Here is a 23,123-nt window from a genome sequence, read left to right as displayed (position 1 = left end):
AATCACAATAGCTGCTTAAATAGCCATGTGTTTTACTGTAATGTGAAGTTTTTTGGCTAGCAAAAGAAAATTGCTCCCTCAAGAGCGAGGCATTAAGTCTGTCTATAGACACGCCCACTCGTGAATATGCATGAAAGCCTCAAAACAGCCTGTTTATAGCGAGTTTGGGAAAATAATCCTCAAATACTATGTTGTTGGGGTTCTTTGAACAAAGGGAGATAAGTGAAAAATAGCTTAATACTCAATCTTTAAATTGTGATCCACTCTTTTTTACAATTCAACCAAATAAATATAATAGCTGTTGAACACACACACATATATATAATCTATATATTTTCTATTTCCTGTGCAACATGCATTTCACAGCGTTCATTTCAAAATAAAATATGAGGGTAGGTGATTTTCTCCGCATACACTTTTTAAGTGTTTGGTTGACATTTTCTTTATGTCCTGACAGAAATTAAGATCTTATGTGCTCTGAAAAAGGAACGAAGGAAATCTGTCATCTGTAGCAGCTGTAAATCTGTAAAAACTTTGACCAATGAAAAAAGACGGTGTGTTTTTTTTACCAATCACGTGTCCCTGCTCATTCTCGACCCCTCGCGTGCATGAGCCCACACTCAAAGCGCGTCACCGGTGACAGAGTTACAACAGAGTTCTTGGTCACATTTTTTAACATATACAGTACTGTATAATGATAAAGTTTAGTGTTTACTTACTGCTTAATGAGACACAAGACGGCAAAGTTTCTACACAATACAAGCGATCAGCTGAGGTCTGCTTCTGGAGCAGCGGCACTTGTGCATGTGAGTGAGACGGAGCACAGTAGGGGCGGGGGGTGTTTTCACGCCTCAAACTACTTTGTATTTGGCCCTTGAACTAAAATTAGTTGTACGCCCCTGTATTAGTTTATTTGTTTTACGATGTTTATTGTATGAATGCCTTGTTTTATTGTATTTAAATTATTTGTGATCATTGACATGATTTCTATGTAATTTACATTTTAAGTAATTGGCCTGCGATATATGTTAATGACTGTTCTTGTTCTGATAAGAAATGTATGCTGTTCAATGTAAAAACAGCTTGACTGCAGGATTCACATTCATGCCTGAGGATGCAACTTTGTTTAAAACAATGGATGTCTGTCATCATTACATTACATTCAGATTTTAAGTCTAGTTGAATATTTAAAAACAACAGGAAATAGTACTCGGTATTGGCCTTTTTTGGTTCAAAAGTTATTCCACGTTCCCTGGAAGTAATAGTTTGGGGGCTTAAAAAGATGTCACATGGTCAAATAAAAACAAATAATTTGCTCTTTTTGTTGCTCAGGCTCTGGAGTTTGTGAGAGCCTCACTCACTAAGGTGGACGACAACGAGTTCATTTGTCCGGATGGATCCTACGCTCTCCAGGATGACAGCCCACTAGCCATTTCAGCCATTATTGGAGGATCCTACAGTAGCGTCTCTATACAGGTAATGTTGTGGCGGTTTTGATGAATGAGACGGAGTCCAGCTTTAGGGTTGCTGGTCAGATGTGGACACATGATTTAATATGTCAAAGGGTTTTGAGGAACAGACCAGTCTGGGATTCAGAGGTAAACCAGCTTTCATTGTGTGTGCCTCAGTAGATCTGCTGCTGTTCAGTGCTCTCAGTGTCATGTATGTTGCTGATAGCAGTAGTCATAACATAGCTTGGTGAATGCTACCAGTGTACGATGCTATCTGGCCTGCTTAGGGCAGTCTGACCAGACCTGACCAAGAGAGAGTTCAGTTATTACATATCAATCCCATTAATTGTTAAAACAACCTATAATTTTAACACAAATATACAGTATGAATTACATAATCACTAGAGACCAACACCAAACACCCACACACACCAACATAAACCTATTCCCTTCTTTTGATAAAGCATGTTCTGCAAAGTTTAAATTTAAATTTAAATGTATTTATTTGGAGGATAAGCCCCTTGAGATGAATCATCTCATTTTCTAGGGGGTCTTCAACACTGCATCAAATGACAGATAAAGCAAAACAGACAATAAATAATTACAAATTACATAACAAATGCAACAAATATATATATATATATATATACATATATATATATATATATATATATATATATATACAGCTCTTAAACTGAGACAGTTGTCGATCATCATTCCTTCTCACAAACACTGTGAATTACTGGAATATCTGCTGTACCTGTGCATGTATAGTTTGTGACTTCACATTTTTGTGTGTTTGTGTGTTTCCTCTGTTTTTGTAGCTCTCATCACCGAGCCGTGTTATTTACATAGTTTAGCATAAAACCTCCTTCTCCCTCTCTTCTCTGTGGCTGCACCAAAGCCTCCTCCTATCACTCCTTAAATCCTTCATTCCTGCAACTGTCTCTCTCTCTCTGTGTGCACTTTTCTTATACTTTTTCTCTGATAATTTTATGTATAGCTTCTATGCTTTGCTCTTCTTCTCTCCTTCTTTTCTTTATCTGCATTCAGAGGCATCCCTCACGGCAGTTTAGGGAGAGCTCAGCGTCTGCTGACCTCAGCCATCTTCTGTTCCTCCTCCTTCTTCCTCACATCACAAATTGTTAACACATTTCTCAGCCTTTTTTTCTTTCAGCTTTCGTACAGCTTGTTATCGCCATATTTTGTTGACGGTGCTGATTGGCTTTTAACCATCTTTACTTAGTGCACAGATCTGAACTCTGCTCTATTTTCTATCCAGCTACTGTATTCAACTGGTGAGTTACAGGGATTTGTCTCACAAATAAATCTACAATTTTCACATGGATTTTTCACACGCGTAAGTTATGTGTGGATGATGTTTCCCTAAAAAATCTGTAAAGCTCGTGAAAAGCTGAAAAAAAAAAAAAAAAACACTTGTGAAAATCTGAAAAATGAATGTGAAAATCTTATTTGTGAATATACAAAACTCTCACCATAGTGAGGGTATAACTTTTAAACGGGAGGTATTTTTTGTTTTGTCTTTTAAAGTAGCATTAGCAAAATGGCTATTTAACTACAGTAGCACTTTTTTTTTTAGTCCGGTTGGTAATATTGAAGCTGCTGGAGATTATCATTTTATTTATCACATAAAAACATAATTTAAGTTTCGTGCATCAATAAATCTAAAGTAATTTGCTTGAAAAAAGATGATGAAGGTTGAAATTGCTGCTCAAAATCATGTTTTTATCTCCACTGTAAACACTCTTATTGACATTGTTGGAAAAGTTTGGTGCATTGCATTGTGGGAAGTGAAGTCCTTGAGTTTCTTCTCCAGAAAAGGAGGACAGGGATTGGTTAACTCCATTCCTGTTCCATAGTTTGCTCCCATTATTGCTTAAGACATTCAATTTCGGCCGGATTTTAATCTTTCCATGTGAATCCCAAAATAATCATCCTCCATTGTCAGTAAAAACAGCCAAAATGGGTTGAAAAGTTACTTTGTCAAAGTTTTATTTTGGAGCAAACACAAGAAATTATAGTAAGAATGAGTTAAAAAGACTTCTATGTATTCGTTTACAGAACTCAACATCCCACAATGCATTGCACCAGACTGTTCTAATAATGTCAATAAACAGAGTGTTTGAAAGTTATTATCTCAAGCAGATACTGTATAACATGTTTGATGTTGTGTTCCAACTTATTGTATTAAACAACCGCCTAATCAATGATATGATTGATAAAGATATCAACTATAATTCATGGAAACCAGCGAATAATGCTCCCACATTACGCCATTGTTTTTAAATACTGCGGCTTGACCACAAATGGGGTCGCACAGAATTCAAATGGGGTTGCCTGCTAGTAAATGATAATTGTTATCACAATTGTATTTTTGGAATATATGGAAAGAAACTACAGATAAAAATTAAATTGTCATTAAATAATTAAATAACAATACAAATTTGGATTTTTTATTAATTCTTTTTCATATTAAAACACCATCATACAATCTCAAACAATTGTATTCTATACGTTCACCTCCTAAAATATAAATCTCGTTTAAAAAATATTAATATAGTATAAAAATATCTGAGGGAATAATAATAATAACAATAATAATAATAATAATAATATTACACCTTTTCTTTGTGTTCTTTGGTTCCTTTTTTCTGCATGTGTGTATATTGTTATTATTAGTGTTGTTATTTCTTTATTTGCCGCTCTTTGCTATTGTATTTACCCCTCTGGGATTGATAAAGTTTTTCTGATTCTGATTCTGATATATCAAAATGGGGTCACAACCCAAAAAAGGAACCACTGCATTACACAATAAAAGAAAAAGTTAAAATGTTTATAACTTGGCAGCAGGTGATGGAGGAATTCTTTTTGCAGCGTGACCTTCTGTGACCTTTGTGTGACCGAGTGACATAAAAACTCTTCGAGGAACCATCACCACGTGCTTTTGTGTTTACGTTGATAATTGCAATGGCTCGGCCTCATTCACGTCAGCACGTGTTTGTTTGTTCGTCTGTCTTCTAATCTTCCTCATTATTAGTCTAATGAGATTCCGACACGCCGTCAAAACTGTTCATCGACTGAGCCATGAATGAAATATAGAGAAGAAAGGCCGGGATGACGAGCTCTGAGCGGATTAAACAGATGAATAAACATGTGCCTGTGTGAGTGCATGTGTGTGTGTACATTGTATATAAATTAGGATTATCCCGACACCAATATGATGTTTCATTTTTCTAAATACGGTACATTTGTTTATGTTAAAAATTAAGTTGGATAAAATAGTATTTCATGGAGCAGCCGTATTCACATTAATAGGTGCTCGTATCGGTTCTCGGTATCAGTGACTATTAGAGGTGGGACGATATGAAGCAGGAGACTGGGCTCGCAAGAGATACAATATTTTGAAAAGAAAAAAAACAGAGAAAGTTACACTTGGAGGATAGTCATGCTTTTATTTAACTTAGAGCTTTTCAGGTTTTCAAATTAATGTTAAAAATAAAAGAAATGATCAAATCAATATGACCAAGTTTTTGATGTGCGAATAAGTCTTATTAAACCATTGCACAATATCTCGTCCCACCCCTAGTGAGTACATACATCTGAGTACATCTCCAGTATAAAGAATGTAAGAATACTTTGATGTTCTGATTATGTGAAAATATGTGAATATATAATATGAATACGTAATAAACATAATAAAATATATATGTTGTGATAATATTATTCATTTAAATGTTGCCACTCTATATTTTGTATTTGAAATTTAACTGATGAAACTTGTATAGTAAATATTAAGTAGTATATTATTATTATGTGCATGTCATGTATACATGCATGTGTATGTATGTATATGTGTATGTGTGTACATATTTATATGCTGTATATTTGATGTGCATGTATAAACTGTGTATATAAAAAACATTGTGTAGAATATATATTGAATGTGTATTGTAAAATTAGCGATATTATCATTATTATATATTATAGTTTTGTTTTTTGTGATGGGGTAGGTGTGTATTGCTTTTGTCTCAACCTACGCCCTTTCAGCTGATTACTTAGACTGCCAAAATAAAATTCAAATTACACATTCATTATACTAGAAATAAAAAGTAGTTTATTAAAAAAAAAAAAAAAAGTATTTCATTAACTAAAAAAAATAAACAAAAATCGAAATCAAACTAGATCAAATATTTATCAGATCCTACTTGAAATCAACAATTCAAATATGGGTTGGATTTTCATTAGGGGCACATTTGGGATCCTGTAGTGTAAAGGTAGCAGTGTCTCACTTAATGTTCCATAGCAGCAGCGCTGAATTATTCCTGTTTGTTTAACATTGGGTTGAATGATGAAGGTCATTCCACTCTGTTACCTGAAACATGAAAGTTGGTCACAGCCATCACACACTGAGCTACGACTCAATGGTTGCTGTTCTAATACATAATGTCCTTCACTGGCTTTTGATAAAGTGACAAAGTTGTTCTGGGGTTTCCATGTATACGGTTGATGATAATGGAGTGGAAAGGAAAAGTGCTGAAAATCATCAACATGCATTACAACAACAAAATTTAGTGGAACTAGAAAGCTAGGATTTCTCTGCTTCATTAAGAACTATGTAATTAATTAATCTTAATTAATCGCATAACAATATTTGACAATGTTTTTCAATTTAAATGGATATTGGCATATGACTGAATCAATGTAAACAATAAATTAGCTTAAACAACTTAATAGTCTTTATTGTTTCCATCAATGTGTGCTAACGTAATGTGCAATATGAATAAATAATTATTCATATTACACATTATTATAAATTCATGCTTTTCAGGAATTTTTTTGTCTTCAAAATAAAAAAACAGCACTAAGTACAGATCATTCCAGAGAAGCGGAAACTGAACAGTGCAAAATAGTTAGAATATCTGTGGCAGGAAATAAACAGATTTACATCTCACTGTATTCTTCTCTTTAGGTTGCAAATCTCCTCAGGCTCTTCCAGATCCCTCAGATCAGTTACGCTTCAACCAGTGCCAAGTTAAGTGATAAGACGCGCTACGATTTCTTTGCCCGCACCGTGCCCCCTGACTTCTACCAGGCCAAAGCCATGGCCGAGATACTTCGCTACTTTAACTGGACGTACGTGTCCACAGTGGCGTCCGAGGGCGACTACGGTGAAACTGGCATCGAGGCCTTTGAACAAGAAGCCCGCATGAGGAACATCTGCATCGCCACCTATGAAAAAGTACGTCAAACGATGATGACAAACTTGACTTTTTGTTGCTGTTACTTCCAAACATCAAGATGACATTCCAGAATTAAGTTCCATCCTGTCAAACATGAGTAGTTTCTTATTACCATCCATAGAAGAGTCAACATTTAGTTACGCTTAAGTTGAAGTTTTATACATAGGGCTGACATCACGTTGTCGTTATCTGCAATTATACATCAGTTAGTTCCGACCAAGTGATTTGATTGGACGACAGATATTCTAAGAGTGCTGATATACTATAACAGAGCTGCGACTTCTTACGGATCATATCACTCCACTCTAGATAAATACCATTAATTACCGTTGCATCTTGAGCTACACACCGCAGTACACTGTCACTACGTTCACACTGCACGTCTTAATGCACTATTCAGATTTTTTTTTAAAACTCAAATTTTTTTGTGTATGATCGTTCATATTACATATTAAATAATAATAATAATACATATTAAATGCATCTTCAATCAGTTTGGAGTAAGAATGCAATGCAACCCTGAAGTGAACCACATGTGCAGAAGAGGTCTTAAGGTGACCCATGACCCCACAGTGTTTATGGAAGTAAATATGGAGGCGTCCAGTGGAGGACTGTAAGTTTCTTTCCAACCGAAGTCAGCTCTTCATAACTTTAAGGAGAGTGAAAAAGAAGAGAGCCAGTTTTATCGCTCTAGCCATTTGCTGTGATGGCTGCTACGTCTTTGGATGCTTAGGGTTAGAGGGTTAGTAAATAGGATAATGAACAACACTTAATGACAGCCTTCATGACACCTTATTCATGCTAATGACAGGTGTCATGTCATAATAACGACAGCTTAATATCAGCCTTTATGTATAAAACTTCAAGTAAAGTGTTAGCAAAAACTTTGACTCTTCTATGGATAGTAATAAGAAACCACTCCTGTTTGATAGGATGGAACTTTATTCTGGAATGTCATATTGATGTATTAGCAAAAAACTTTGGAAGTAACAGTGACAAAAAGTCAAGTTGAAGCCTGAAAGTTTGTCGTTTTTCCGTTATCTTGTCTTACACTGAAATGAGATTTCATATTAAACTTCTTATCAGCAGCACACCAGCTCATCTTCAAGAATTCCTTCTGACTTCCTTTACATTCATATTAATTTAATCTCAGTGCTTATGTGTTGTAAGAATCTGTATGTTTCTTCATAATACTGAGGAATGTGCTTCTGTAATTTATCTGTCCAGGTGGGACGATCTAACGCTAAGAAGTCCTACGAAGCTGTAATCCGTCAGCTCCTCCAGAAGCCAAATGCCCGTGTGGCTGTTCTGTTCCTCCGTAGCGATGATGCCAGGGAGCTGCTTGCAGCTGCGGCCCGGCTCAACGCATCCTTTATCTGGGTGGCCAGCGACGGCTGGGGCGCCCAGGAAAGCATCGTCAAGGGAAATGAAGTCACGGCCGAAGGAGCCATCACACTTGAACTGGCAGCCTATCCTATCTCAGAGTTCAACAACTACTTCCTCAGTCTGAACCCGTACAAAAACCACCGCAACCCCTGGTTCAAGGAGTTCTGGGAGCAGCGCTTCCAGTGCTCGCTCGGACTGGGAGAAACCCCTCATCACCCACTGTGTGACCCCAACCTAACCATGGACAAGAGCAGCTTCGAACCAGAGTCCAAGATCATGTTTGTGGTGAACGCAGTATACGCCATGGCCTTCGCTCTGCACAACATGCAGCGAAGCCTGTGCTCCGGAACCAACCAGCTGTGCGAGAGCATGAAGGCCTTGGACGGGCGTAAACTCTACCGGGACTACATCCTCAACGTGAGCTTCACAGGTAAGCGTGGGCGTTGCACCAAATTTTGGGCCCTGGGTACAAACCATCTTGTTGGGCCCCTACTGTAAGTGTGCACTTCTTTTTTTTTTGCCCAGAAACTATACACATATTCTTGCATTATCATATAAGCTTTATTTTTCCTTCACAACAACCTATTGAGTAATTGCTTGTAATTTTATAAATCTGTTCTACTATATTTTAGAGGTTTATTGAATATATAAAAGCAAACGTGTATGAAGTAGGTATATGCACAACCAAGCAGCTGCTGCTGCTGCTGCTGCTGCTGTGCCTGAAACTAAAATAAATTGGTTTGGAAAGGTTTGCTAATAGAGCCTATATTTTTACTGTGTGACTAGTGAAAGTATATTAATCATATTGCTATATTTATCTGGTTAATAAAAGGTAAATATAGAATTATTAGAATCATGGAGACACTCTGGCCACTTACTGAAGACTTGGTGGTGGCAGCAAAATGTAGTCATCAAACCTTTTTTTTTAAAATGATTTTATATCAAATTAAGATTTGATTTGCAAACGGAATGTTCCAGCATTTAAATGCTCGAGAGTGCATGTAGTTCCTTTCAATCAAAATATTATAATGCCAAAGAATGATGTGTTTTAAACCTCACCTCTGAAGAATTGAGTAAGCAGTTGCTTTCCCTCATTGCACCTTCTCTCCCTCTCCTTTCTTTCCTTGCATTTTTGACCTGGTTTTCCTTTCTTGAGTAAAGACATGGTTTCCTGCTGCTGTCTATCTCCCACTCCTTGTCACATCTACAGTTTAGACTACCTGCTACAGTGTGCAGCAGATGCGGGTCGTACCATTTGCCCTGTTTAAGGGGGTGGTAGTTAGGGCCCTGATGCAGCATGAATAATTGTTTTTAGTGCAAAACTGTGCTTAACATCCTACTTATTTTTACACAGGACCTGTTTCAATCCAATATAGATAATCTAAAAATGTTTACAATGCATTTTCATACATATATATATTTATTAGGGGTGTCAAAAGATATTTTTTTTTAATTGCGATCATGAATAATAGCTAATTAATCGCATATCTGTTCTGATTGTATATTAAAAGGATACTATTAATATCAACTTTATAAGTTGTGGAGTGGACCAATATGCTTACTTTATTGCAACATTTAAAACTCAGCTCAACAGGAATCATCAAATGGGCACATTAACATGAATTCAAAATCAACAATGTAGTGTCCAACTCAATGTTTGGAAAGAGTGATTAAACATCCAGTTTTTAAAGAGCTTAAAGTAAATAATTGATCCTTCTGCATCACAACAGAGACATTTTCAATTTGTCATCTAAACGTACCACCTCAAAGCAAATAGCACACAATATGAATGTGCCAAACCACCTCACATGGGTAGAAATAAAACATAACACAAAATCACCCCTTATTACAAAGTAGGCTCAACATTATGGGGTGCCAAGTGTAAAAATGTAGTATAAAAGTTGGAGCTAACACATTTTCATTATTTATCTTACTTTTCTCATATTTAGCATATTTTCCTACATTTAACACAACATTTAACCACATATATAGAGGTGAAAATATTGAAATCCAAATCTAAATGGTATATTTAGATATAAATGCTAAATCTTATATCTAAATGTTAAATATAAAACTAAATATTAAATCGAAATCTAAATGTTTAAATCTAAATGTAAATATTACATGTTAAATCTAAATGTTTAAATCTAAATCTAAATGTTATATATCATATCTAAATGCAGCTTGTTCACCTGCCATGACCGTGCGCTCGATCTCTGCCGCCGGGAAAGAACCAGCCATACATATCACCCAGGCAGACATTGATGAATGGGCGTGTGGGAGCAGCTGTGTGTGTCTCTGCTTGTGTATCGGTTGAGGTTACAAGGGGCGGGGTCAATTAGCATATGTGCCCTAATATATATATAAAACAGACTTCTGAGGGTCCTCTCTACCTTGGGCCCTGGTTACTCAGTACCCTTTACCCCCATAGTCTGACTCCCAAGTAAGAACTAGTACCAGGGAAGCTGGGAGGAGAGAGTCACAGATAAGGCTTTCAAGGCTGGAAGGTAAAAAGTTGTTGATTCTAGAGGGAGACTTTGGAAAGGATGGAGAGAGATAATAAGAATCACAGACAGTTAACCGCAGAAGGACAGGCAGCAGCAAAGGAGGCCAGACATGAAAACCACTAAGACAAATCCTCTTAATTGCTGTGCCATTGACACCATTAACCGTGCGTAATTTATACAACAGCACAAAGTTTGCTTTGAGGAACTGAGCACTGCAGTTAATCCAGCAGCCATATTCATCTCACTTCCACTAATGAGATTGTGCGTGCCATAATAGCGCCGATAGAACGCCGCACGTCTGTGTCTGTAGTGTCGGAGGAGACGAGACGGAGTATCGCTTTGACTGGCAGATGGTGCAGAAAGAAAGCAATATAAATAAAGTGCTGATTCTCAGGGAATGACAGAGGTTTAGCGGTGCTTATTCCTGCACCAAACCGTGACCAGCAGCACACAAACAAATCTAACACGACAGCTTTGTCACGGCTTGCTCGGGAAGGTGATGGGAGGACGGGGAAAAGTCATGGGGATCAAGCTCACTGGTGAAATGAGCGAAAATGAGAGTTTGGGGGAAAGGTAAGACACGATGAAACAGAGAAAAACAACTCCTGAGTGGGCCAGCAAGCGTCAGCACGGATTCTCTTTGAAACTCCTTATCTGCATTTCTCTTACAAATCAAAGAACTTGGAGCATTTATATGTGAGGAGAGGGAGGCAGAGAGAAGGAAAGGAAAAGGAAATTAAACAGGCAGCTTAGTCCTCCTGGTACAGGTGATACAACTGTTACACAACACACATTTTAACACGCACACATGCAAGTTTTATGGAGAGAAGCGCGTTCGTATGGAGAGAGATTTGTCTCAAAAATATTCATCAATTTATCCACAATTTTCTCATGTTTTTTTCAGATTTTGAACATGTGTAATTTATGTGTCGATGACGTTTCTGAAAATCTCATGAAAATCTAAAAAAAACGTGAACATTTTGGAAATATTTGTGAATATTTTTGAGACAAATCTCTCTCCATATGTGCGTGCATGTGTGTGTGCATGTGTCCTCCTTCCTTCTCGTCTCTCTTGACGAACTGTACGTTCACGTCTCCAGTCTTCACTTCTCACATGGGCTGTGATGATGGAGACAGCCTGACAAGTAGCTGCTCCTGGATTCATGCAGATCTGGGTGGATGTGTTGGTTTGTTTTAAAATGAATGAAGGGGAGAAGGTAAGGCGAGGCTGATTGTGGAGTTTATAAATACTGCAGCATCACCATCTGCAGTGATCTCAGACCCAACGCCAACAGTGTTCAGCTCTCTGTTCATTGTCTTCATTCGAGAGTTAAACTCCTGTTGAAAGGCACAGTGTCGACATCAGTCAGCGTGTTTACGCTTACCAGTCGATTAGGGAGCTCTAGCAGAGAGAAAGAACAGAACTTCAGACAAACTCTAATGTCTGACTCCACCCGAGTAGGTGCTGTTCTCCTTACAAAACAGTGTGCTATGAATTATCATTATTCATCAGATAAAGACACAGTGTTTTCTCAAAAAAAAAAAAAAAATGCAAAAGGTCACATTTTCCACTTAAAAGTTTGTTTTGATCTCCACTGTAAATACTCTTATTGACTCTAGTTGTGTTTCTATTACCCTTGGAACATGCACAAAATCTAAATAATGTAATAAAAACTGGTAATGGAGACACTTGAAATTAAAAAAAAAAAAAAAAACACTCAAATATAAAAGTTTTTACGTTTTCATGAGGAGGTTTTTATTGAAATGTATCACAAAACCACTATGGACACTTTTTTTTGTACGTGTGGACAGAAGAGGAGACCCAGACATTTTTTAGCATTATACTTAAAAATGATCAGTGCCACATTACACATGAAACAACAAAGGAATGCAGAGGTTTGGAGCGTCCATCTTCCTGCAGGGAAGTGTCACAGGATGAGATTTCACCAGAGTTACCAGGCTCCAAAACAACCTTTAATGGAAACACGTTACGAGGGTACATTGTCAACACTAAACTAAATATTGCTTTTATTTTCTGTAAAAACTGCAATGGAAACGCATCTACTGTCAGAAAAGTTTGTTGCATTGCATTGTGGGATGTGGAGTCCTGTAGACGGGCATGGAAGTGTTTTTACTTTACTTACTGTGATTCTTCTCCAGACGACGAGGACAGTGATTGGTTTGACTCCATTTTTGTTCTAGTTTGTTACCAGTATTCCCAGCGATGTCACCTCAATCTGTCAGACATTCAATTTTGACCAGATTCAGATATTTTTGTGTAAACCTTAAAATAAACATCCCATTGCACTAATGTGCTTGATTGTTAATTACACTATCAGGACCAGTGACGTGCAGTCAGGGTAGGCAAGGTAGGCAGTGCCTACCCAAGGGTGAATTGATATTTTGATCATTTGTTTTAATTACAATATAATTATAAATTATTTATTTTTCCATTTTCGATAGCCTACTGTACCTATAAATTTGAAAGTGTCAGCATTTTGTGCTTTTCATTGCCAAAATGACTAAATATTGCTATGATGATAAAGCGTGGCCTCTGCTACGTTCTCTAGCTAGTGGGCGGAATAACACTACAGGCGGGATGACAGCGCTAGAGACAATAAAGAAACTTTTTTTTGAGGAAAAACAGATTTTAAACGATGGGAGACCAACACCTGAGTTACCAGACCTTCAGCAAAGGGAAGGTCAGAAAACAGAAAATTGTTGGTATTTTCTACAGTGAATGTTAGGATTGGCTTTGTGGATGCACCTCACTGAGTTGTTGTTGTTGTTATTTTCTCCGTGTTTCTGTTTCCAACACAAACAACGGATGTGCTGCCATGTCATGAGATATATCTTGTTGAGAGAATATGGAGGCTATATTAAATAATTGTTTATGTTTCTTTAATGGTGTTTTACAATGTTGATTTGTTAGATTAACACTTGCCAGCAGAAGCATATGGAATTGTCATTGGTGGTCTCGATTTGCAACTCCCTGCCTACATAACCCACATTTAAAAATCTTTTTTTTTACATTTTTTTTTTACATGTGTTTTTTAGATGGAATCAGTTGCAATCAGACAAAGACATGTATTCTGTTTTCTGCTGTCTACTGTCAAAACACTGACTTTATCATTCCTATAAATGGCAGCTGTCCCATTGGTTTAACCTGACTATGGAATGCGTGTGTGTGTGTGTGTGTGTGTGCGTGCGTGCGTGCGTGCGTGCGTGTGTGTGTGAGCTTCGAAAAATGTTTTCATATTCAGCTTCATTCTCCTCATCCAGTCTCATCCTTCTTGTTGCCATGGTAATGAAGCCGTCTCTGTTGCCAATTGTTGAACTGGTAGATGATGGGAACTGCTCCATACCAACTGGTAATGAGCACCAAAGCCTGTCTACACAATTTTACAATCCCCTAGTGAACACTTCAAATGCAACAACAGACATGTGCAAATAAACACACATGCACACACACACATCGCACATGTACAGAAAGTTAACTTTTTTTTTCCCGTCATATAGAGGCAGCTTGAAAAGCTTGTTTTTTTCCACCAGGATGAAACTGCAGACACCCCCCAACCCACACACTTCTGAAAGCCATCATTCAATTCCCACCCACCTCCTCGATCTGCAGCAAACACGTCCGTGTTCACACACACACACACGCACACACACACACACACACACACACACACTCGCACGCACACACACACACGCATATGTGTTTAAATAGTGGTGATAGATGAGATGAGGTTGTGTGTGTGTGTGTGTGCGTGCGTGCGTGCGTGCGCGTGCGTGCCTGCGTGTGTGTGTGTGTGTGTGTGTGTGTTAGCAGAGGCGTTTGTGCCTTCAGGGCCAAAATGAACAGAGAGCTCACTGCGATGTTTAGATGTTGGTGAACAACCTTCACTCATTCTCTTCTTCCCCTCTGTCTCTCTCTCTCTCTCTCTCTCTCTCTCTCTCTCTACGTGTGTCTCACACTGTTTTTCCACCACTCTTCCTTCCTCTCACTCTTTATCACTCCATCGCTCTCCATCCCTCAGTCTGTTTTCTTGCTTGCTTTCCTTCTTTCTTGTTCTCACCCAGAAAGTGTCCCATACTCTCTCCACATTCAAAAACAGCACTTCCCACTCAGACTTCACAAGGTTGCTCTGCTGCCTCCTCCTCGTCGGTCTGTTCCTCCGCTCCTTCACTCCATCCATCCTTCGCCTCTATCGATTTCTCCCTCCAAAGGCTTTTCCTCCATCTACCTGTATCTCTGTCTCCATGACATCAGTTTTTTTTGCTTTTCTATTTTGCTCTATCTACTTCCTCATCCTCCTCGTTGTCACTTCCCTCCTTTATTTGCTCTTATCTCGTGTCTCTTGTCGTTTGATTCCGTTCGTCTTGTTTTATCTTTTCTATTTCGCCACCTTTCCTTCTTTCTGTCAAGCTTCAGCTTTGTACTGGTGTCTATTGGTTTCTTCTTCTTCTTCTTCTTCTTCTTCTTCTTTCCTCGAGCCTTTCTGTCCTCTGCTCCCCCGTGGCTTGTCTTTCCGTGACTCGTATGGGGAGAGATTTGTCTCAAAAGAATTCACAAATACAGTATAGCCACAATTTTCACATGTATTTTTCTAAATTTTTAACATGCACAATATGTGTGTCAATTATGTTTCTGAAATACACGTGAAAATCTGAAAAACGTGAAAGTCTGAAAAACGTGAAAATCAGAAAGACGTGAAAATCTGAAAAACGTGAAAGTCTGAAAAACATGAAAATCTGAAAAATGTGAAAATCTAAAAAAACACATGAAAATCTGAAAAACACAAAAATTTGAAAAACGTGAAAATCTAAAAAACAGGTGGAAATTTTAAAAACGCGTGTGTGTGTGTTAAGATTAAATCGGGTGTTTCGCCTTTAATTGGCCATGTAATGTTAGTACATTAATGGAATTCATCCTCTGCATTTAACCCATCCCTGAGGAGCAGTGGGCAGCCATTTTGCAGCCCCTGGGGAGCAGTTCGGGATTAAGGGACTTGCTCAACATCCCACAGTGACGGCCCCGGTGAGACTTGAACCGGCAACCCTTCGATTACAGCGTCCTTAACCACTAGGCCACCACTCCCCTTACTAGGCCACCACTCCCACTTGTGTGCGTGCGTGCGTGCGTACGTGCGTGCGTGTGTGTGTGTGTTTCTCTGTGATTTACATCCTCACACAAAACAAAGATTCCCCTTCTTCTTCCCGTCACTCTCTCGCTCCACTTTTAGATGACTTATTCCTAGTTATTCCTCTCAAACCCTTTTGCCTCATCTCTCTCCCTCTCTCCTCGCCTTTATTACCCACAATCTCCCTGGGGCTCTGCTTTAGCCCGTCATGGCTAAGAACATAATTAATTTCTTAGCTACTGACTGTAAAGCCTGTTTTCAGTGTGCTTCTAATTAAGCTGGAATAATAAGATGTTTCTTGGGTTTGCAAAATGCTGGAAAATTAGAGATGGAGTTTTTTGCATTTTTAGAATATTTATTGGATCCACAGTCTGACAAAGTGTTTTTGCGTAAATATGAAAAGTCCAGTCCTAAAGGAATGTCAGAGTCAATCAGGGGTGGACTGGAACAAAAAATCATCCCTGGCATTTTCTGTCCTGCCCAGCCTGCTACACCATGGGTGCCCAATCCTGGTCCTCAAGGGCCCCAATCCAGCATGTTTTAGATGTTTTCCTCTTCCAACACACCTGATTCAAATGATTAACTCACCATCAAGCTCTGCAGAAGCCTGATAACGATCCTGGTCATTTCAATCATCTAAAACATTATGGATAGGGGCCCTTGAGGACCAGGGTGGGCACCCCTGCTCTACATTATCAGAGACAACATGTAGAAGTCGTTATTATATCACTGATGCTCAACATGTGTCTCTTTGTGTCTTAATTTTTGTTATTATTCCCCCAGAAAACGTTAAAAGGGGGAAACTTTTTAACCCCTTTTTACCTATTTCCTTTGGCCATTTTGCAACTTCCTTTGTCCCATTTTTCCCCCTTTTCAAAAAATTTCTGACATTTTTGTTGTCCATTTTTGTAAGTTCTTGTTGACACCACTTTCATCCAATTATTTTCCACTCTGAAATTTTTTTTAGCAACTTTTTATCCAAATAAACTAACTTTTACCCAATAAATATTTGTTTCCTTTTTCCCTACATTTTTTCTCTTTTTGTTCCACATTTTTTCCCTATTTCATTATGGCTTGCCACATTTTGCTCTTTTTCACTATTGTTTGCCACATTTTGCCCATTTAAGCTACCCTTTGCCATCACATACCACCTGGTTTCTCTCTATTTGCCCATTTTTCTCTTCTTGGCACGTTTTTGCCACTTTTGGACCATTTTTGGCCACCATGTCTGCCTCCACTCGCTCATCAGAAAAAAAAAAACATAGCGGACCGACAATGGCTTTTAGACTTCAGGCGTACATTATTTCTGCTTTTCCAGAGAATATGAGTGAGGGGGCAGTGGTTCACCTTTGGGTGCTGACGACACCTCCTCAGGCTTCTATAGTCTCACAGAGCTGTGAGCAGAGATCACTGCTGGGGCTCAGCTGGACTGGACGGGGCCATTGGGAAGCATTGTATGGATGAGGTGACACAGAATCATCTGTGATACTCTATGTGTTAAGACAGAAAAAAGCAGTCATCATATTCAATTCTTCAGATGAATGAATTGGTTCAGTTCATGGTTCATCAAAGTTTCATCAGAGAGAAACAGGCTATAAAAGAGACGCCCCGAGGGACCCACATTCCTTCTGCCACTCGCTGCGTTCACTCGTGTATTCAATGTGAGAGTAAGAAAATAAATCGCTTTTTTTTATCCACAATAGCTTCAGAATGTCAACGATGTGGTCAAACAAACTCAGTAACTATCAGTAGCTGTGTTTCCATTACAGTTTTTCACAAAATAAAAGCGATATTGAACTCTGAAATTGTTTCCACTGAAGGTTGTTATGGAGCCTGGTAACTCTGGTGAAATCTCATCCCGTGAGACTTTTCTGCAGGAAGATGGACGCCCCAAACCTCCTTATAACACTCTGCATTTATTGTTGTTTCATGTCTAATGTGGCACTAATAATTTTGAAGTATAATGTTAAGAAATGTCTGGGTCTCCTCTTCTGTCCACACGTACCGCGCCATGTGTTCTCAGAGGAAAGTGGTCATGTGACCAGGTACGTCACGTCCTGTGACGTGTAATTGAGTCAAAACTGTTTCCATTGAGCTTAAATAATACATTTCAATATGGAAAAGTCTGAAAAACTCTCTCATGAAAGCATAAAAATGTTTTAGTGTTTTTTGAGCTTTTTTTTTTCTAAATTCAGGTGTTTTATTACCTGCTTTTATTGGGCTATTTAGATGATAGGTTTGTTGCTCTTGTCAAAAAGTCAATTAAAGTTGTACTTTGAAATTATTTTAGTTCATTTTTTTTTTTTTGTTTAAAGCTGTTGAAGATGATAATTATTTATTAGAACAAAATCATTTGTCGAAAAAAAGATGCAATACATTACAATCAGCTGTTCAAAATCTTTGTTTTGATCTCCACGGTAAACACTCTCTTATGGACATTGTTGGAAAAGTTTGGTGCATTGCATTGTGGGATGTGGAGTCCTGAAAACATAGAAGTGTTTTTACTTCATTCTTACTGTGATTTCTTGTGTTTCTTCACCAAACAAAAAGGACAGTCATTGGTTTGACTCTCATGTGAACTGTAATAGTGCAAAAATTATACATTTCAATATGGAAACATCTGAGAAACCTCCTGAAATGAAAGCGTACATTTTTTAAGCGATATATGAGTGTTTTTTAAATTCAGGTTTTTACCCAAAAGAGGATAACAGCAGTTGTGACCCGGGGTGCAACTGTTTCAACTCTGCGGTTTGGTAGTAGACAATGAAGCAGAGAAGAATAGCTCCTCTAAGGGGCCTTTACTATCCCCTAAAGGGTGCGCTGACACGCTCTGGTGGCTGAAGTTAGCGAGAAGATCACAGACAGTTGAAAACGCACGAACCCTGAGGATAGAAGGACTCCAACACAAAAGTTTACTGTTACTCGCCAGTTTCCCTTAGGAGAGCACTTCTTCTGTGCTTCATTATCTATTACCAAACCGCAGAGTTGGAACTGTCGCCCCCTGCGGTCACAGTTTATTTTCGGGTCACAACTGTTTTAAGCCTTTTTCAGTAAAGAAAAGAGGTTTACATCAGCATTTTTAACTTTTCCGACCGACGGAAACAATCGCATCCATTTGTGTGTTTAAACCCAAATAATAAAGCTCATTGTAGGAAAGGCCTGTTATATTAAGTGTTTAGTTTCACTTTCAGTTATGTTGTTACGAGCCCTTTAAGAGGAGCGTATTTTAGCACAGTTCTTCCTGCTGCATGCATGAGCAGAGTGTGTTGCATGTTGACCAGCTGCAGAGCTGCATGTGTGTGTTTCTCTCCTGTTCCATGGAAGATGTGTGTACATAGTAGTGGCTGATTCATATTCTAACTCATGACAATGCATCTTGGAGGATATTTGTGTTTACATGTTAACTACTTTGTGATAGTTGCTAACCAGTGTTGGGAACGTTACTTTAAAAAAGTAATTAGTTATAGTTACTACTTGTTCAAAAAAGTAACTGTGCTAGTAACTTAATTACTCTATAATAAAAGTAACTCATTACCAAGTAATGTAACTATTTGCGTTATTGAAAAAAAAAAAAAGTTGCTCTATGTCAAATAATTCATATTTTTTAGATGCGTGTGTCGTTATGAGGTGCTTCATTAAATTTGAGTTGCTTACAATAGATGTGGACATAGTCTTCTCTCCTGGATATAATGAACACTTCACATGTACGTTCTTGCCTTTGACCACAATTAATTTAAAGTAGTTTTTGTATCACCACCTTTAAAATGTCAACTTTTCATCAGACTGCTCCACGCTCACCATCTCTGCTGCTTCATCACATCTGTAGTGTGTGTGTGTGTGTGTGTGTGTGTGTGTGTGTGTCGCGGGTGCTGGCACGTCGCCTTAGCCAATCATAATCGCTCACCTTGTTTTTAACCCACCTCCTCACAACAGTTGAGTAACAAGCCGGGGATGCTTTTGGATAACAGTTTATTCAATCAATGCATGTAACGCACCACATTTAACGTTCAGTAAAGATAACGGCGTTGTAACGGCGTAAAAAGTAATTAGCTAGATTACCCCGTTACTGAAAAACAAACGCCGTTACCTAACGCCGTTATTTTAAACGCCATTATTCCAAACACTGTTGCTAACTCATGCATCCTGGTTATGTTAGCTATACTTTCTTACTTACATTGCTGTTAGCTTGCATTAAAGAGGGTTATTTTCTGATTTACGTTATTATTTCTCTTGCTAATTGCTTATGTTGATTATTGCCACCCATGGTCATTATATTTGCATTATATGAGTGTTTGCTTGTGAGTTAAGTACTTTTATGATGCTTTGTGTGTGTTAATACTTATGCAGCTTTATTCATATGTGTGTTAAATTACTGAAATGCTTTATACTGCTGCATTGTGTTTACAGAACCACGTTCTTCCAATTAAAGCCTTTATAAATCCTGAACTGCCTCCGTGACTCTCTAACCGGAGTCACACTCCCATAGTGTCACCGGCTCTATTCCACGCACCCTGTATAGGCCCCGAACCTCTCTTTCACTCATGATAACATCATTTTACAACATACACATGCCCGCAACAGCGGGGCTTACAAGCTTTGGCACCACGGACAGCGACTGTGCGGCCGTTTATTTAAGGAAACTCACTTTAAGTACAGGTGAACGATTGCGGGACCCATGCAGCATTCCTGAAAATGAGTGGTCATCCGATGTGCGCTCCTGGCCCGATGTTCAATGACCAGACATTTATATCTGACATATCTGATAGAAAAACCCAGTGTATAAATGAAATAAAACCTAAAAGCATTAGGTCTCTAGATGCTTTTAACTGTTCTGAACGGGCAGGTAGGACGACTGCTGTACTCTTGTTAACAAAAGTTTCCGTGTATTCTGATCTGTTTCAACAGATTAGTTTCTATCTCTACATTAAGTCTCCTCCTCACTGTCCCACGTATGCATATCAGTCCATTTACAGCTTTTTATGGTCACTTTTTACTGGATCCAGATTCCAGACTGAGATACCACTCCGTCCACTCCCCCGCACCATCGCCTCAGCAGTCCTCCAGTTGTTTTGCACCGAGCCTGCACGCGCATGCACCTAATTTAGTATGCATACGTCACATGAAATGGGTCTATATAACCCCTGTATAAATCTGCATGATGGGTGACTGCCTATACTCTGGGAGCCTCTGGGCACAAGTCATAGAGGGCCCACCTTCTCCAGCTCCCCTGAGTCATGGTAGAGGCCCGGCTCCCTTAAATCCCCCTCCCAGCCCCCCTATACCTCCGCCCCTGGTTCAGGGGCGGAGGTATAGTAAATTATGAAGTAGTTTGATCTTGAGTGGGCAGCAGGGAAAACGAGCAATTTCAACATTAATGTCACCAAGTTTGCACTTTACACAATGTATAAATGACATTAAGTATCTAAGGCGCCGACAATATCCAGGCAATAAGTGACATATATCAGTCCCTGCAGGATTTTCTCTAAATTTCATTGATTTTGTGACCAAATTTTTTTTTTTGATTTGGGAAAATTATGTGAAATAATTCCAGGAAAACTTTGAACAATTTAAAGTGACTGTAGTCATATAATAAAAGCATGGGAAATTTTTGATTCTCCAAATGTTGTGGAGTTTCATTGAACTTGTTTATTTAGAAGAACTGAGATATTTACAACTGAAATTTTTGGTAATTTAGACAAAAAAATATGTTTTTTCTGTCTTTTTATCTTTATCCTGCATGCCAAATTGGATGGTCTAGAGGGCAAGACTTGCACAACGTTGTCATTTTGACTGAAAAATTATCCAGAAAGCTGCTAAATGATCTAAAAAGCAGGCTGAATTCTTCACTCCAATAGAAAACAATTAGATGTTTACAGCTAGTGGGGCCGTGTCACATCATCAGTCACGTGATTTGAAGATGGAGGAACACAGGCTCTAAAACTGTAAAGTAGTCCCATTTTAAAAGGAAATATAATGAATATGGTGCATATTAATGTGCTTTGTTAGGCATAAATCTTCTATTAAGTATATTTCAAAGATTTGAGGCCACATTTGCAAAAAAAAACATTGGAGGAGCGTGTGAGTGAAGCCTATAGAACTGTCGCTCCTTTTCTCACACTAACTTTCTTCATGCGTACTGTTGACGATAAACTGTCTGCAGCACAATGTTATTCTAGTTGCAGTTGAAGCAGGAAAATGGCATCCATCAGTCAGGGCGCCGCACTGCCGTCCCAGCATCTCGGTGGCCTTCAGCACCTCAAACTTGCACCCTCATTCAATTTCTTGATAAGCCGTTTTGTCACATCAGCAAGGTCGCTGTGTTGGTAATGCGGAGGCGTTGCTGCTCCTCTGAGTCTATTGCACTCCTGAGTGTGAATTTTTAGAGGAAGTCAAGGACAAAACATTGCCCAACAAATGGGTCGGTTAGTAACTGAACTCAATTACCACTTGCATCTAATTAGGCTTCATTATACATCTAAAGGTCCAGTTAGGTTCAGACATTTAGCGGTTAGCTGTTAGCATGTGGGGGGTGAGGCTATATAAGGCAGGGGCTTCAAACTCATTTTAGTTCAGGGGCCTAATACGGACCAGTTTGATCTCAACTGAGCGACAGTTTATAGTTGGGGAAAAAAGAAACATTTTAACATAATTTTGCCCTACTTTTCAATATCAATTTAATTAACTTCAAAAAGATATATATATTTTGTGGAATTTTTTGTGAGAAATTGCAAAATTTGTGGAAAAATTGAGAGTTCTCTCCATAAATTTCTTTTAAAAATGACTGAATTCATGTGATATAAACAAAGGAAATATCCATGCCCCCTATAAATTGGTGAATTCAAGATCTTTACAACTGGACAATTTGGTAATTTACACAATAATTCATGTTTTCTCCGTCATTTTTACTTTCCCCTGAGGGCCACAATGTGATGTTCTAAAGGGCCGGATTTGTCCCCCGGGTCTTGAGTTTGACACACTTGGTTACTATATTTTAGAAAGATTATATAAAATTACTGTAATGACATGATACTGACTGTAAAGATCAACTCTTTAGCTTTTAGAAACTGCTGAACAGCAGAGTTACGGCCCGGACATTTTTATCTATTTATAAAATCTGGCCGGACAGTCCAGACAAGACGTAAATAGAGGACATGTCCAGGTAAATCCGGATGTATGGATGTTTTAAGTAAGAAAGTGACCAAGTAGAATATCAACATGTGCTCATTTGAGCCCTAAAACTCACATATACTACTATATTTTCAGAGGCCTTCCATTGTGCTATGGACCAAACATCCTGTTAATTTCAAAACAAGAGCCCTATTTACAAAAGTGTTTAAAAAAAATAATAATAATAATAATTATAATAATGGAAGA

The 23,123-nt window shown here is 38.4% G+C and overlaps 1 protein-coding gene across 3 annotated transcripts in view; it reads left to right on the top strand.

The window, feature by feature from the left end:
* The window catches only part of grm3 (glutamate receptor, metabotropic 3), a 74,122-nt gene that overhangs the window by 29,668 nt on the left and 21,331 nt on the right, over positions 1 to 23,123 (top strand). For all 3 annotated transcript variants that reach the window (XM_028449617.1, XM_028449615.1, XM_028449616.1), the window contains 3 exons: positions 1,333 to 1,476; positions 6,442 to 6,711; positions 7,940 to 8,528. In XM_028449617.1, the coding sequence (XP_028305418.1) occupies positions 1,333 to 1,476; positions 6,442 to 6,711; positions 7,940 to 8,528 (1,003 nt within the window). The remainder of the gene's footprint in view (positions 1 to 1,332; positions 1,477 to 6,441; positions 6,712 to 7,939; positions 8,529 to 23,123) is intronic.

This window comes from Gouania willdenowi, chromosome 6 (genome assembly GCF_900634775.1).
Source record: "Gouania willdenowi chromosome 6, fGouWil2.1, whole genome shotgun sequence".
Taxonomy (NCBI): Eukaryota; Metazoa; Chordata; class Actinopteri; order Blenniiformes; family Gobiesocidae; genus Gouania; species Gouania willdenowi.
Note: the sequence above shows the minus strand (reverse complement) of the source record. Positions and strands in the feature narration are given on the sequence as shown.